We start from the raw sequence: 15,008 nt of genomic DNA, 5'->3' as shown, positions 1-15,008 counted from the left end.
AGGTGAGAAAAGGAGGCGGGATGATGATGATGATGATGATGATGTACGCTCTTTGTCTGCGGGGCTTAGTGGAGGTTGTTACTAACCCCTTCATCCCGAGTATCCCTCAGGCAGAATAAAATCGTGTGGCGTTATTTAGTCTACTCAGGTTGAAGAGGCTGAAAGTGGAAGCGATGGCTCTAATGAACATGAGCACGACCTGCGTAAATCCCCCCAAAAAATCATTATCATCGTCTTCATCATCATCATCATCATCATCTTATTATTATTATTATTGTTTATTGCCCATCAGTACATAGGGTGGGGAGGGGGGAACCACAATATGGAACAGGAAGTCATAAAACTAGAAATACGACCAATCAGTAATGAAATGGGCTACACTTGTTTACCGGTCACATCCCAACCCCATTCCTTTCCCGCATCTTCCACTTATTTCCTCTTCACTTCCCACCCTCTTCTGCCCATTTCCTCGCTCTTTCATTTCCATTCGTTTACTCTCTCTCTTTTTCATTCTCCCACCCTTTCCTCTCCACTCCACCCTCCTAATCTCCTTCCTCCAGTCTACCTTTTCACACCTCTCCCCTCCATTCTCTCGCGCATCTCCCCAACCCTCAATTTCCACTTCCTTACCCTTTCCATCCCCTCCCCTTTTTTCTCCACTTCCCCACTTATCCTGTCCCTCCCTCCTCCAGCTCTCACTTCCCACCCCTCCGCTATTCCTCCCACCCTGTCCTCCTCCTCTCCTTTCTTTCCCACCCTCTCCCCCTCCTCTCCTCTCTTTCCCACCCTCACCCCCCACTCCACTCCCTCACCACCTCCCCACCCTCCACGCCACCCCGCACCTTAACTCAGCGGCGTGTCGGAGTGCAGTTGACATTAACGGGCAAGTCTTCAACATTAAGACATCCCACCTCCTGCACGGTCCACCCACATCTTACTTGGAAGACGCCCGCTGCAATGCCTCCGTCTTAGTCTGGCAGGGAAGGTGCTGGAGTTTTTTGGGTGTGGAGAAAAAAGGGGCAAGATGATGGTGATGATGATGATGATGATGAATTTACAATGAAGGTCCCTGATTATAGCGCTTAAGGTAGGATGACATAAGTGAGAAATTAGGTTATAGTGAGACTCGGTATTGTAATTTAGTCAACATCATTATTATTATTATTATTATTTTTTAGCTTCTTTCACGATGCTGGTGCCGTCTTATACATTTTATTCTTGCTGCCACCTGACATTTTTTTTTTTAATATTTACTTTATTTTTTCGAACTGGTGGGGTTAAATGCAGCCTTCATTAACACTTTCACTAAGAGACAATTCTCTTTAAGCTGAATGAAATCGTCTGGAGATAGCACAGTTAATATGAGAAAATACAGCCTTGTACTAATTGCTCTTATTGTGACTCCAAGCTCATCTAAACCGTGAACTCAGTGGACTGCAGACTTAAATTGCCCTCCCACTCTTCCACACTCCACCATTTCCTTTTGGGGGATAGGGAAGGAGTTGAGGGGCGTGAGGCGCCTGGTTATCTCAGTGCCACCACATGAAGGCGTCCCTCTCCAGCATCACATCCTCGTAATGAAGAGGCTAATAACTAGAAAAGTAAATTGTCGTGTCAGTCGGTACCCTGTTTATTCGTTTTTTTTTTTTTTACCTGGACGGAACTAAGTAATTGGGCTTTGATCTGAGGCAGATTGATGTGCCCACCTGTTGAGCCTCATTTTTACTCTATTATTATGGTTTATTTCACTGTGTATGGTTTATTTATGGACGGGAGGACATTACGGGGAGAGACATTACTGAATATCATCGTTATCATCGTCGTCGTCATTATCATCGTTGCCAGGGTTGTCATTATCAGCATCGTCGTTGTCATCATCATCGTCATCAAAATCATCGTAACATTCATCATCATCATCATCACTGTCGTCTGTCGTCATCTTCATCATAACCATCAACTTCATCTCAGCATCCATCATCATCATCATCATCACTATATTTTGATACAGTTTAGAGTAAGTGTAAACGAACTGCTGACCGCGATTGTATTGTATCTTAGACCGATAGACCGCCAAACAGCCCATCTCAAACAGACCCTCACCTCTGCTCACTCGTCATCCAAGCCTTCCAAATCACGTATCGGAAACTGGTGTGTTGTGGTATGTGGTTTAGTTGTGGTCTGAGCTGTGTGGTCTTCTGCGATCATTATCATTTAGGCAGCCTCCACACTTGTTTAGATAAGCGTGTGAAAAATATTTTGGAGCCACACTGAAGCCAGCAGCTGTATGTCTTACGGGAAAAATGCAAACAAATGTGATTTCCCCCACGAAGTTCAAGAGCTGACATCTTCCACACCACCAACAAACACTACACTTGTATATAATGACACTGACTTCCTCTGCCTGGGAGAGTTAAGCCAACCTTTAGCCGGCGCCGGAGCTCATTTTGTTGAAGGTGCAGTGTGGCGCGGCGTTATTGGCCTCTTGAGCCTTCTCCCTCCACACGGCTGCACAGCACAACAAGGATGGCCTGGGGTATTGAGCGAGAGGGGGACATGAGCGATGATGGCTCTAAATGAATCTCTTAAGTGGAATTCCTTGCACTCAATTAGTGAGTTATATCAATTAACTCTCTCAGTACCGTGGTGAGAGTTTCGTTTTACTCTTGCTGTTTATGACTCTTTCATCCACGTGGCAGGAACGTATCGAACTGAAGTGGTTAGGTATGGCTTTCACTGGTACAGGTTCTTTTTAGCTTGAATAACATCTTAGCTTGGATAACATCATTTAAATTTAGCTTGATAAAAAAGAATCATAAGTGTTTGGTTAACTTCAGTACTCATTCTCTCAGAACACAGAGAAAACAGATTGCAGTGAGAGAAAGCGGAGTACATTGACAGCGTCCAGAATACGGAGGGAAATGTGAGTACAATGACAGAATACAGCAGTACAGTACTTTTCCACACTGTACCCTTCCTTGGCGACAGGGACGGTGGGGGTAGAGGAGAGAGGTTGTGAAATAAGTTATGTGGGGGACGTGTATTGTATGTTGTTTATTTTGTGTGTTATTGCGCAGGAGGCCACGTAATGCTCTTTTCCTCGAACGGGCAAGACTTTTTCTTATACCTGCGCCGTTGCCAGCTGGTTATTGTGTCTATATATGACTCTCTGTTTGCCTGTTCATCTGTCTGTCTGCTCATGTATCTGTGTATCTATCTGAGTCTATCTACCCGTCTGTCTGTCCATCTATCTGTCTGTGTGTCTGTCCATCTATCTGTCTATCTATATGTCTGTCTGTCTATCTATCTATCTATCTATCTATTTTCCAGTCCTTTTTCACCCCATCAGGAACGTAGGGCCCCGGGACTAGGCTATACAGTCCAGACAATTTAGCCGAGAATACCTGTCATTCTTCCTATGAAACATTATAATGAGTTGTAAACTTCAGCTACCCTTGGATGTCAGTCCTCCTGAGCCACGTCTGGTTGGGACGCCTTGATCCACTAATCCACCAGGCGTCAATTTAGTTACATGGTTACCACCCAGCGTTTATTTCGGATAGGAAAATTTACCTCAGTCTGTATATTATTTTCTTCATCCTGACCATTTTTTCAACCTTGAGATGGGATGAGGTAGGATATAGAATCTAAGGTGTGTGTGTGTGTGTGTGTGTGTGTGTGTGTGTGTGTGTGTGTGTGTGTGTGTGTGTGTGTGTGTGAGACAGTGTGACATTTTAATCCAGTCCTCTTGGATGTTAAAAGTTGAGCAGACGGATATGTTGCTCATTTTTACTGGGCATATTGTTGATAAATTTCTCACTTTTTGACTCTCCTCTTCCCCTTTCCGGCCACCTCCCATCCCGTGTAAATGGGAAGGAAGGTTAATCTCTTACATTCCATTAAAATACATATATATTTCATTTTAATCTACCTACTACCTGGCGATTTAATTCACCTTATGACAGATCTCTGGTTGTGAAGGCGTTGGTGAAATCTTTAATTTCTCAAGCTTTTAAAATCTTTCTAGAGCTGAATAAAATCGTCTGGAGGGACTTTAGTATGAATGAAGTCACTGAATTGAAGGGATTTAGATAATGTTGATGATGGTGATGATTATGGTGATGGTGATGATGATGATGATGATGATGGTGAAGATGATGATTACATTTTATTGTGAATTTTGCTATAACGGTAAGATAGAGCTTTATTTCTCCCCTTTGGAGCGTAGGTACCCGAGGGTAGGCTACAGTACAGAATAATTAAGGGCAGGAAACCATTCAACGCCCTGGTGGCATTTTACTGAACAGAAAAACTTCCAGGCGCCTCTGGGACGAGAGAGAGAGAGAGAGAGAGAGAGAGAGAGAGAGAGAGAGAGAGAGAGAGAGAGATGGGGGGGGGCACATCAAGGCCACAACTGTAGTCTGATCCCTCTCTGTGTGAATTTCAGTGTCGTATTGGAAGTGGTTTTGGATATTCCGTAACACCTCTTCCTTAGCGATTTAGTTAGTATATTACGCCATAACTTTCGGCATGTTCTTTCATGGCTTTAATATCGGCTCGTTTTACAGCAGTAACATATGAGAGGATATTGAAGCGTTCTGTGCAGAATAAATCGCTAAGGAAGGGGTGTTACGAAGTACTAGACAGATGCAGCACCACATGAAGCCTTGCTAAATTGAAGCATCACAGAGTTTTGCTAGAGTGAAGCACCTAGCATGTGAAAATCATTAGGGTGTGACTGACTGGCCGGGCCGCGTCTATAGTTGCTCCCGCCTCCACGAAAAAGTCACGGCATTGAAGGGATTAGTAATTAGCTCAGGTAGATGTTCACACCTGTGCCGCTAATTAGGTGAAGCTGAATGCTCTGTGCGCTGGCCAAATGGCATTGATGTGTTTGTGAGAGGACTGTATTATGACGTGCATGTGTTTGCCTGATTGTGTGTGTGTTTGTGGGCTGTGTGTGTGTGTGTGTGTGTGTGTGTGTGTGTGTGTGTGTGTGTGTGTGTGTGTGTGTGTGTGTGCTTAGCGTAGTTTCCACCATTGAGATCAGCAAAATTTTTTCCTGCTCTGAAAACTGAATATTTGTCGCTCGAATTCTGAAACATATTATTCAACACAACTATTCACAACTGTTATAAAAGCAGAAAAACGAGGCAACTGAATATTATTATTGATGATTATGAATATTCACAGACTTACACACACACACACACACACACACACACACACACACACACACACACACACACACACACACACACACACACACACACACACACACACACACACTGGATCTAGTCCCGAAAAGATACCACGCCAATTTAAAGATAAAGTTCTGCGATTAGTTACGTATATTCTAACAAGCAGGAAAGCAGAATTCATCTTTATTTAGCAATTTTGGAATATAAATTACAGTATCATATGAAAGGGGTGAGGGCCTATTACAAAAGGTCTGTGAGGCATATGGAGTGTAAGGTTTAATGGCTAAAAATATCACTGAACATTATATCGCCCTTGTTCATGCAGTTTTTCACTTTGGGGTAGAACTTTCGAAACGGAGGGAATGTGTCTATATTCACCAGCCTTTTCACTGTTTTGATGTTTTACTAAATTGAATACCATCGTTTAGTAGCAGCAGGAAAAGCTTGAATTGAAGTTTGCCAGCATAGCCAAGGTAATGTAAGATGATCTCCACAAAAGAAAAATAAAAAGAAAAATAATCTGTAGCACTCAAAGACACGACTGTCTCCATCCATCCTCTCAGAAGTCAGTAACGTCTACTGTACGTGTTTGCCGCATTTCCATAAACATGTGAGGCACTGGGAACGGATGCATACCAACAGTGGCGTCGATGGATCGGAGGAGAGGACCCACTCGGATGCACAATCGTCCTTCAACCCCCCTCTCCTGCTCCCCTCCTCGCAAAAGGATGGTGATGAACTGCCTTGCCATTTTCCAGCAGTCCACTGGCTTCACGCCCAAATGAGCCAGTGGATGGAACTACTACTGGGACTACTACTAAATACTGTATATATCTTTGTGTGGTTTGACTTTTGAGCCCAGAATACACTGTAAGAAGCGTGAATCCCCCTTCCCTTTAAAAAAAAAAAAAAAAAAGGAGTATGAGATTTGCCCAAGAAGTAATTTGACCAAGTCTAAAGTGAACTGGTGAAGAAATGAACGAATGGCACCAAATTGGAAAGTGTTTGAAAGGCAGGAAGGAAGAAAGGATGGGAGGAAAGAAAAAAGAGAATGAAACCGAGGAAATACATCATGGTCTCAGCAGTAGTTTTGAAACCATGAAAACACGTCATTACGTTAAATTAAGCCAGTTAAGAGGACATTCCTCCTCGATGGAATGCGCCATTTTTATGAACGCTTCACCTGTCCACGTACCGCAGTCCAAATCACCAAATACGCATCGCTTGACAATTAAATTACCATACACACATCCATATACATTGAATTCTGTGTCCAATTACGCCCACACCGACATACAGGGCGATGTATATGTTTTTGTTTTGACTGGACGGGTTTTCATGACGAACGGGATTGTCTTTTGGTTTGTAGTGTCATTTCTGAGATGTTGTTAGGCCATCCGTGATCGTGTTTGTCTTCGTATTTTCTTGCAATGAGAGAGAGAGAGAGAGAGAGAGAGAGAGAGAGAGAGAGAGAGTCAGTCAGTCATTGAAGAAGTGTCAATACTGTTAGTGCATCATATACCTTATCACTGTCTGGACAACTCTGATATTGCATTCCAGCTAACGCCAGACGATTCTGTTTACCTGACTGTTAACTTGTATCAGGAAATAATATGAAGAGCAAACGAAATTCAGTACCACTTTTCATGCGAACTGTTTTATACCTCCTGATTCAGTTGGCAAAGAAAAAGAAATCAAAAGAAAAAATTAATTATCCGAAACCTCTCTCGGAATGTTGGCTAATGATTTTTCCAAGTTACTTAAGTGAGGGACAATAGTTCGCGTACTCTTCCTCTGCGTCAACGTCACGTCAAGGTTAAGTCCGTCAGTTTCCTCCCTGGCGGATCATATTAGCTGGAATTGTTTATTGTCAGAGAATCCAACGAAGCATTTCTCAGCTTGATGAATATTAGGCAACAGAGGAAAGTGAGAAACAGAGGAGGGAAAATTTTGGGAAAATTGCATCCCCAGCTCTACCATCCGTATATTTAAATCCTTTAGTCCTACGGTAAATGTTTGTTATTCATTTTTTTCCAAACAATTTTCATTCGGCTGAGGAGAAACATCTGGGGCTAAAGGGTTCAAGTAGGTTAATTTCCGGGGCGGTGAGCAAGGAGGACGGGGAGTATTCGTGGAATGGACACGGAGCCCTAATGAAACACTTGGCCCCCTGCACGCTGACGAAGGCGAGGTGGGGAAAGGCGGACAGTGATGGTGGGGTGCTGTGTGTGTGTCTTTGTCTGGTGGTGGGAGGCTGTGCTTTGTTTGTCTTTGTCTGTGCTTGGTGGTGGGGTGCTGTGTTTGCCTTTGTCTGGTGGTGGGGTGCTGTGTTTGCCTTTGTCTGGTGGTGGGGTGCTGTGTTTGCCTTTATCTGGTGGTGGGGTGCTGTGTTTGTGTCTGCGTCTGTGTTTGTGTTTTGTCTGGTGGTGGGATGCTGTGTTGGTGTCTGTTTAGTGGTTGGGAGCTGTGTCTGTCATTATCTGGTGGTGGGGTGATGTGTCTTTGTGTATGTCTTGTATTTTCATTGGCTGAGAACACTATCTAGTACCTCTTCGTTCCCAGCGTAGCTCTACATAGTTATAAGAGGTAAAAATTTTCGTCTATAATATGGCTAAATACTGTGAAATTCATCCATCCATCATCCAGTGTTTTTTTGCCCCATCGAGAGCGTAGGGGACCGAGGCTAGGCTACTTATTTCCGACATTCAAGGCGAGAGTGAATGTAAATTACAGCCAAGAGGAAATTAATGTGACATGTGGAAAGCAAATTGCAAGAGGACAATGATACAGAGCCTTCACAGCTGACGAGAAAACGGCCCTGTGTGTGTGTGTGTGTGTGTGTGTGTGTGTGTGTGTGTGTGTGTGTGTGTGTGTGCTGGCGCTGAGGCAATGTGTATGTAGATCTAGCCAGGTGACACAGTTAGCGATGGGTAGGCAGTACGCAGGCAGATGGAGAGTGTGTGTGTGTGTGTGTGTGTGTGTGTGTGTGTGAAGCCAGAGAGAGAGAGAGAGAGAGAGAGAGAGAGAGAGAGAGAGAGAGGGAAATGGAACAGGAGAAAGAGTATAGAGGAGAAGTGGAGGGGAAGAGGATTAGAAGGGAGGAGGGAGAGAGAACAAGTGAAATGGAGAGGAAGAGAGGACGAAAGAGAATTGGAAGTGAGAGAGAGAGAGAGAGAGAGAGAGGAGGGTTTAGGGGGTAGATAACGAGAAAGTGTGGGAAAGAGGCAAGATAACGAGAGAGAGAGAGAGAGAGAGAGAGAGAGAGAGAGGAAGGGGAAGCGAGGGAATTATATGACAGAGACTGCAACTTATCCCTACTTTTGTGAACTGAGGTACAGGAGGTGCAAAAGGATTAGTGAAATTGGCTATTATGCCGGTGAAATGATGATGATGATGATGATGTGGCTTCCTCTTAGTCTCGAACGGTGACTTAATTTTAGTTGATTTTTTCTTACCTGATGGGACTGGGCCACTAATAACTTGAACACTGAGTCCTGGTTCCATTAAATTCCCTGATTTTTTAGTTATGAGGTATGCATGAGTCTTCTTGGTTGCTATAATTCATTCACTTTAACTTGGCCAAGATTTTCGTCCTTTAGCAGCTTTTTGCCCGCAGAGTGACGGAAAAAAACAATACTGTGGCTCTGCATCTTTTCTTTAGCGCTTCTTCGTGACTAGCATGTTTCTGTGTAAAATGCATTGTTAAAACTCAATATTCAGGAGGAAGGGATGGTAGTTTTAGGTCAAGGTAGAGTGAACAGGGCATAGTCAAGTTAGCTCTCCAATCTGACTCCACTTGACCATAAGTTGAGCTGTAAGGGGTTAGGGATCTTTGCCAAGCGATGACCAACCCACATAGAACACACAGCCCTCCTACTCCCTCCAACTCTAAGCCTCTAGTAAGCGTGTCACCAAAGCAGACGAGAGACAGAATCCAAGCAGAATTTTCTTCTTTTAAAAAGTATATAAAAAAGAAAAAGAAAAACAGTCATCACCGGGAAAGAGTGAAAGCCTGAACCGCTGAAGGGAAAGGGAAAGAGCCAATTGAGGAGTCAATTATAAAACACATGACTGAAGGTAAAGCGCTTTTGGCCTCCCCTACCTTCGTTCCTGAATGTTCGCTCGCCAGTCTCTCTCTCTCTCTCTCTCTCTCCCTAACACACACACACACACACACACACACACACACACACACACACAAAGTAATCTGCCACGCTCCACGCCCCTGCTGCTTCTGCTTCCACGGCAAGAGCGTGTGGTGATTATGGCTTGTAATTCTGATGGTGGTGAGAGGGGAGAGTGGGGGAGGGGAGGGAGAAAGGATGGGGTGGACTTGAGGGAGGAAGAGAGGGAGAACGTAGGGGGTGGGGAGTGAAAGAAGGTGAAGAATTGGTGGGGGAGAGGAAGGTGGGGAGAATGTGAGGAAAGGAGGTGAGGGGAGGTGCACTGGTGGGGAAGAAGTAGGAGAGAGAGGGAAGAAAACTTGAAAGGAGAGGGAGAGGAAAGAGAGGGTAAGGAGTTGGGAGTGAGGAGAGGGGAGGGGTGGGGAGAGGAGGGGAAGGGAGGCTTGATGTGGGGAGAAGGGAAGTAGAGGGTGGGGGTGAGGGTGGGGGTGGGTGGGCACGGGGAGCCTGGAGGAAAGGTGAGTGGGAATGCGAAAATGGGTGTGTTTTTTTTCTTTGTTTCTCTCTCTCTCTCTCTCTCTCTCTCTCTCTCTCTCTCTCTCTCTCTCTCTCTCTCTCTCTCTCTCTGTGTGTGTGTGTGTGTGTGTGTGTGTGTGTGTGTGTGTGTGTGTGTGTGTGTGTGTTACTGTTAAAGCTCATTAGCCTACTTTTAACTCCACATGAATGACTATCTGCACTGTCATCATCATTGTCATCATCATCTTCACCATTACTGCAGTCATAATCATCATCATCATCATCTCATCACTATCATCATTACAATATTGATCATCGTCACGGTCACCATTACCATCCCCATCCCCATCAACATAACCATCATCGTCATAATCATCAAACTCAGCAGACAGACAGACAGACGAACGGACAGGAAGACGTGAAAACAAAATCCCTTTACAACCTCAGTGCAGGAGATAATTAAGGATGAAAACTGCCCAAGGAAAATGAGATCCAAGACGAGGACGCGGGATGTAAGGTGAATTTCAAGCGGGAGGAGGTCGTCCCCTAGAATAACAGAGTCTCCCCTATACCTCTGATATGAGAGAGACTGCCTTTACCTTCACTTATTCCCCGTTTTCTTTGTACTGTGCTTAGTTTCTGATTTCCTCTCTCTCTCTCTCTTTCTCTATCTATCTATCTCTCTGCAGCCCCTAGCGACAGAATGACCTTTCCATTCCCTCAGTTACTGAATGAACCCTTTGGATGTGCGCTCAAAAAACAGAGAACCCTCTTGTGTTCTGTGTTCATGTTTACGGTATTGAACATAGACATAATCCACTCCGCTTTGCCCTGAATTGCGTCGAACAGTTTTATATATGAGTTAGATTCTGTACCGGAGGCCAGACAGGAGTGTTCTGTAGTGATTTAGGCGGTGTTCAGTTTGAGAGAGAGAGAGAGAGAGAGAGAGAGAGAGAGAGAGAGAGAGAGAGAGAGACATTGCCATTAAAAAGGATCTTGATCCGGATTCGTGGAGGTATTGTGTGGAATACATTCGATCTGGATCCGTCCCCATATTTAATCAATTGTTCCTTGATCCATGGCCTACTTTCCTACAAAATTTTATTGAGATATGTGCGGGATACATAGAATTCGGATCCGGGTCCGGATCTGCCCCAAAATTTAATCAAATCTTTCTTGGCTCATGGTCCACCCTTTCACAAAATTTTCTTTGAAATTCATTGAAAACTTTTGGAGATATTGTGCTGGATACCCCGGATCCGTATCCGCCCCCAATTTTCATCAGTTCATTCTTGGCCCATAGTCCACCCTTCCACAAAATTTCAATGAAATTCATTGAAAACTTTTGGAGATATGGTGTGGACAAACAAACAAACAGACTAACACAGGTGAATACATGTCCTCCTCTATCTTCGGTGGCGGAGGTAATAATAAAATATCCACGGATTGTAGGACTTGAATAAAAGACCGTCAGTAATTGGAGTCCCGTGTACCCCATCGGACTCTTCGTTCTAATGGCACGGCTGTAATTATTTCGTACTCTCTTATTTTCCTGGAAGCCTTTCATCAACCCTTTCAGGAGAGGGAGTCGTGTGTAGACTTTGTTCTTGCCATTTCTAAGCCATTTTCTTCTACTTGAGAGAGGCTTTACGAAATGAAGGGGTCAGATAGAGACTTCATTAGCTCATTCACTGCTAGGATGCTCGCCTGTTCTGTATAAAGTCGACAGGAGTTAGTAAGAATAAGCTTGGAGAAAAATTTGAGCATGTCTATCACCATGCCCATACTCGCCAGCCTACAACTCCCACCTTGCTTCTCCACTCACAACCATCTCAGCCCACCCACTTACTCCTCTTAACCCACTTCACCTCTTTAAATATCTAAGCACACACACACACACACACACACACACACACACACACACACACACACACACACACACACACCTTAAGCGTATAGAGGAAGTTTTCGGTATATAATTATTTTCTTTTTAGCTTATGAAGCTTTTCAATAACTGCTTCCTTTTTTCGTTTATTCTTGTTACCTCCTCGTGATTTTATTTAATAAGCTGCCTGATCATAACAAGCGGCGAGATGGTGAAATGTTATGAAATTTAACCGTAGACTTCTGTAGGGACTCTGGTTGGGGTCGTGGGTAGGGAAGGAAAGGTAGGTCAGTGAATCCTCCGAGGTTTCCTTTAGAGTTTCCCTTTATCCCGAGGGCTCTGACGGTGGCGATGGCGGTGCAGTATTGGCGGATGGGTGAGTTGTTGTGTTGTTGCTCCTGCTTCCAGGCCATTGGCCCGCCCCGGATACAAAGCCGCGTGAAGGAGGTGCAGGGGGTGGGGGAGCTACGGCGATGGCTTTGCTGCTACAACTAAGTCTTCAGAAACGCACGTTTTGGATTGTCTTTCCCTTGTGCGTCTATTTTTCTGTCTGTTTGTGTGTTGTCTGCTTCTGTGTCTGAGCAAATATTCACTTTTCTCTGTCTCACTCTACAGTAGCTTCTCTCTCACTCTTTCTCTTGAGGCTAGTTGAGTATTCAGAGAACTTGCCCATTATGTAATTTATATATCTGGATCTATAGAAATACATTTTTTTTATACGTCTCTATGACCTTTACTAATTGTTATATAAAAAGTCTTACCATTACAGCCCATTACTAAGCTATATTCTAGCAATCGTAACTTATCATCTAGCGATATTTTAGCAATTTTAGCGAATTACAAGACGATTTTCCGTTTTGCAGAGCAAGTTTCAGTTATATTTGTTTATTTGGTTCGGACTCTGTGGGTAGGTTATGTGTAGCAGGAGTAGTTGGAGGTTTATGTGTGTGTGTGTGTGTGTGTGTGTGTGTGTGTGTGTGTGTGTGTGTTATTTCCTAATTTGGTGTGTAGGAAGACATGCTCACGCAATTACATACAACATTACATTGCATTGCAGCATATGACATCCCCCAACTCACACACACACACACACACACACACACACACACACACACACACACACACACACACACACACACACACACACACACACACACACACACACACAAAACATTTAGCCTGAAGGAAATACCCAAGGAAGTCGATGGCAGGGGAAGAGTTAATGCCTGAATAAGAGGTGTAATTACTCTCTTTCCGTGCGACTCCTTTCCACTTGACTCCCCTGACGCTGGCCATCTGTTTAAGTCCATGTGCCACCCCACTCCACCCCACCCAATCCCACCCCACCCCACCTCACCCTCCTTCTGTCGCACCCAACCTCACCCCACTCACTCTAAATCCATTCCTGTCTTATCGTACCCCTTTCACTCTACCCCACCTCATCCCACTCCAGTCAGGAAAGTCTCTCAAAAGCATAATATAATCGTCTGCTGCTTGTCTTTGTTACTGGAACCCCAGAATCGTGTGAATATGAACCCAGTGGCCAGCAGGAAGCCGGCCACTTCAGTCGGTTGCTCCCAGAGACCTTTATTGAGGCTTTATTGAAGGATTGCTTGTGTTGTGTTGACGATGTACCTGAAGTGAGTGTTTTGTGCTGTGAGGAGATGCTCTAGTAAGATTAAGTAAGGTGTTATCGTAGTGAAGGTACTGAGACGGGAAGGAAATGGAAAGGAAAAAAAAAGGCATTTACCGAATGAGGTTTCCTTCTGTGTTGCTGAATTCGGTGTTAGTTTTGGCTTAGGTTTGTAGTTGTAAAGCAAACTTATAAACACACACACACACACACACACACACACACACACACACACACACACAAGAAAAAACAAGAAGGTTGGGACCAAAGAGGGTGATGGAGTGTTGAAGGCGAACTAGAAGAGAAGGGGAGGCGGGGTGAGTGGGTGGGTGGGAGCAGGAGGTGCCAGTCCTCTATTGAAAGCGAACCAAGGTTGGGGGAAGTGAGGTGGGGTGGAGGAAGGGTGATGGGTGAGGTGGAGGAAGGGTGATGGGTGAGGTGGGGTGAAGGAAGGGTGATGGGTGGAGTGGGGAGAAAGAGAATGGAGAATAAGAGATTGTGTTTTGTGTTGCGGGAGGAGGGATAAGGTGGAGAGGGTGGAAGAAGGGGCATTGAGTGATATGGGGTGGGAGATGTGGTGACAGGGGAGGTCGAGGGGGGGAGGGGAGTAGGGGTGATGCGTGAAGTGGGGAGAGAGTGAGTGGGGATGCAACACCCATTTCTCTCTCCGTGATGGAATGTGGGTGTCAGGGCCGGAGCTGCCACCTCATGCAACTTTACGACTCGGGGCTGTTCGGCGAGACTGCCTAGGGAACAACCACTACTACTAGAGGCAACAACCACTACTACTACTACTTTACAAATTACTTAAGCCGGGTATAACGTAACTTCTCACAGTTTCTGATAACATTTAACCCTCTGGGCATGATGTAAGAAGTATGTATTTTAATTCGGCCAAAGTCAGACGATTTTATTCATCCCAGTGGAATCCCCAGCTGCAGGAAAGGTTCAGAGGTAAAAATCTCCCTCCATGAATATTGTTGGATCGAAAGGTTCCCCAGTGGTAGGTACAGTCGTCTGGTGTTAACTAGAGTAAAACAGATAACAATCGTTTCTGGAAGTTGTAGGTTAAGGATTTTTGTGTTTAATTCAGGCTAACACCATGTCATTTTTTTCAGCTAATGAGAGGAGGCATCAAGACTGAAATAGAATGTAATCCCAATTCGAGATTCAAGTCGAGTGTGACTTATTCATGGAATATCTAATGCCTTTAAAGAAGATTTTACGCGTCGACGTCCTGCTGATGTTTTCCTTTTTCAATATTTGGTACCTGCAAGCGATTTTTACCTCGGGGGGACGAAGTTGGAGGAGGTTATGTATTCACTCGTGTCTGTTTGCTTGCCTGCTCGTCTGTCTGGTTGTTTGTGTACAATATATCTAAAAAACTTGTTACTGGATTTCACTGAAATTTGGTGGTTATTTGGGCCTTTGTTCAAGGAAGAATTGATTGAGTTTTATGGTGGATCCAGATCCGAATGCAGGAATAAATAATCAGTTTTCTTTGGCGTGGGTGGAGGTATACGCTGTCTAAAACCGTGTAACAGGGCAGACTAAGACGGTAGAACAAATTAGCTATGTGAGACCGTAAATGTATTCGTCTGGTTACATTTTGAAATGGGTCCGGATCCGGGTGCAGGAAAAATAATACATTG

At 44.5% G+C, this 15,008-nt stretch overlaps 1 protein-coding gene across 1 annotated transcript in view; it reads right to left on the bottom strand.

The window, feature by feature from the left end:
- LOC145401349 (coxsackievirus and adenovirus receptor-like) overlaps nucleotides 1-12,136 on the bottom strand; it is a 60,102-nt gene extending 47,966 nt beyond the window's left edge. The window contains exon 1 of the mRNA XM_080273674.1: nucleotides 12,068-12,136. Coding sequence (XP_080129800.1) covers nucleotides 12,068-12,136 — 69 coding nt within the window. The remainder of the gene's footprint in view (nucleotides 1-12,067) is intronic.
- Nucleotides 12,137-15,008: the final 2,872 nt, after the last annotated feature.

The sequence above is a fragment of the Coenobita brevimanus genome, chromosome 55, assembly GCF_032717465.1.
Source record: "Coenobita brevimanus isolate Jiangsu-jjx chromosome 55, ASM3271746v2, whole genome shotgun sequence".
NCBI classification, from domain to species: Eukaryota; Metazoa; Arthropoda; class Malacostraca; order Decapoda; family Coenobitidae; genus Coenobita; species Coenobita brevimanus.
The sequence above is the reverse complement of the archived record's forward strand: the minus strand, read 5'-3'. Positions and strand labels throughout refer to the sequence as shown.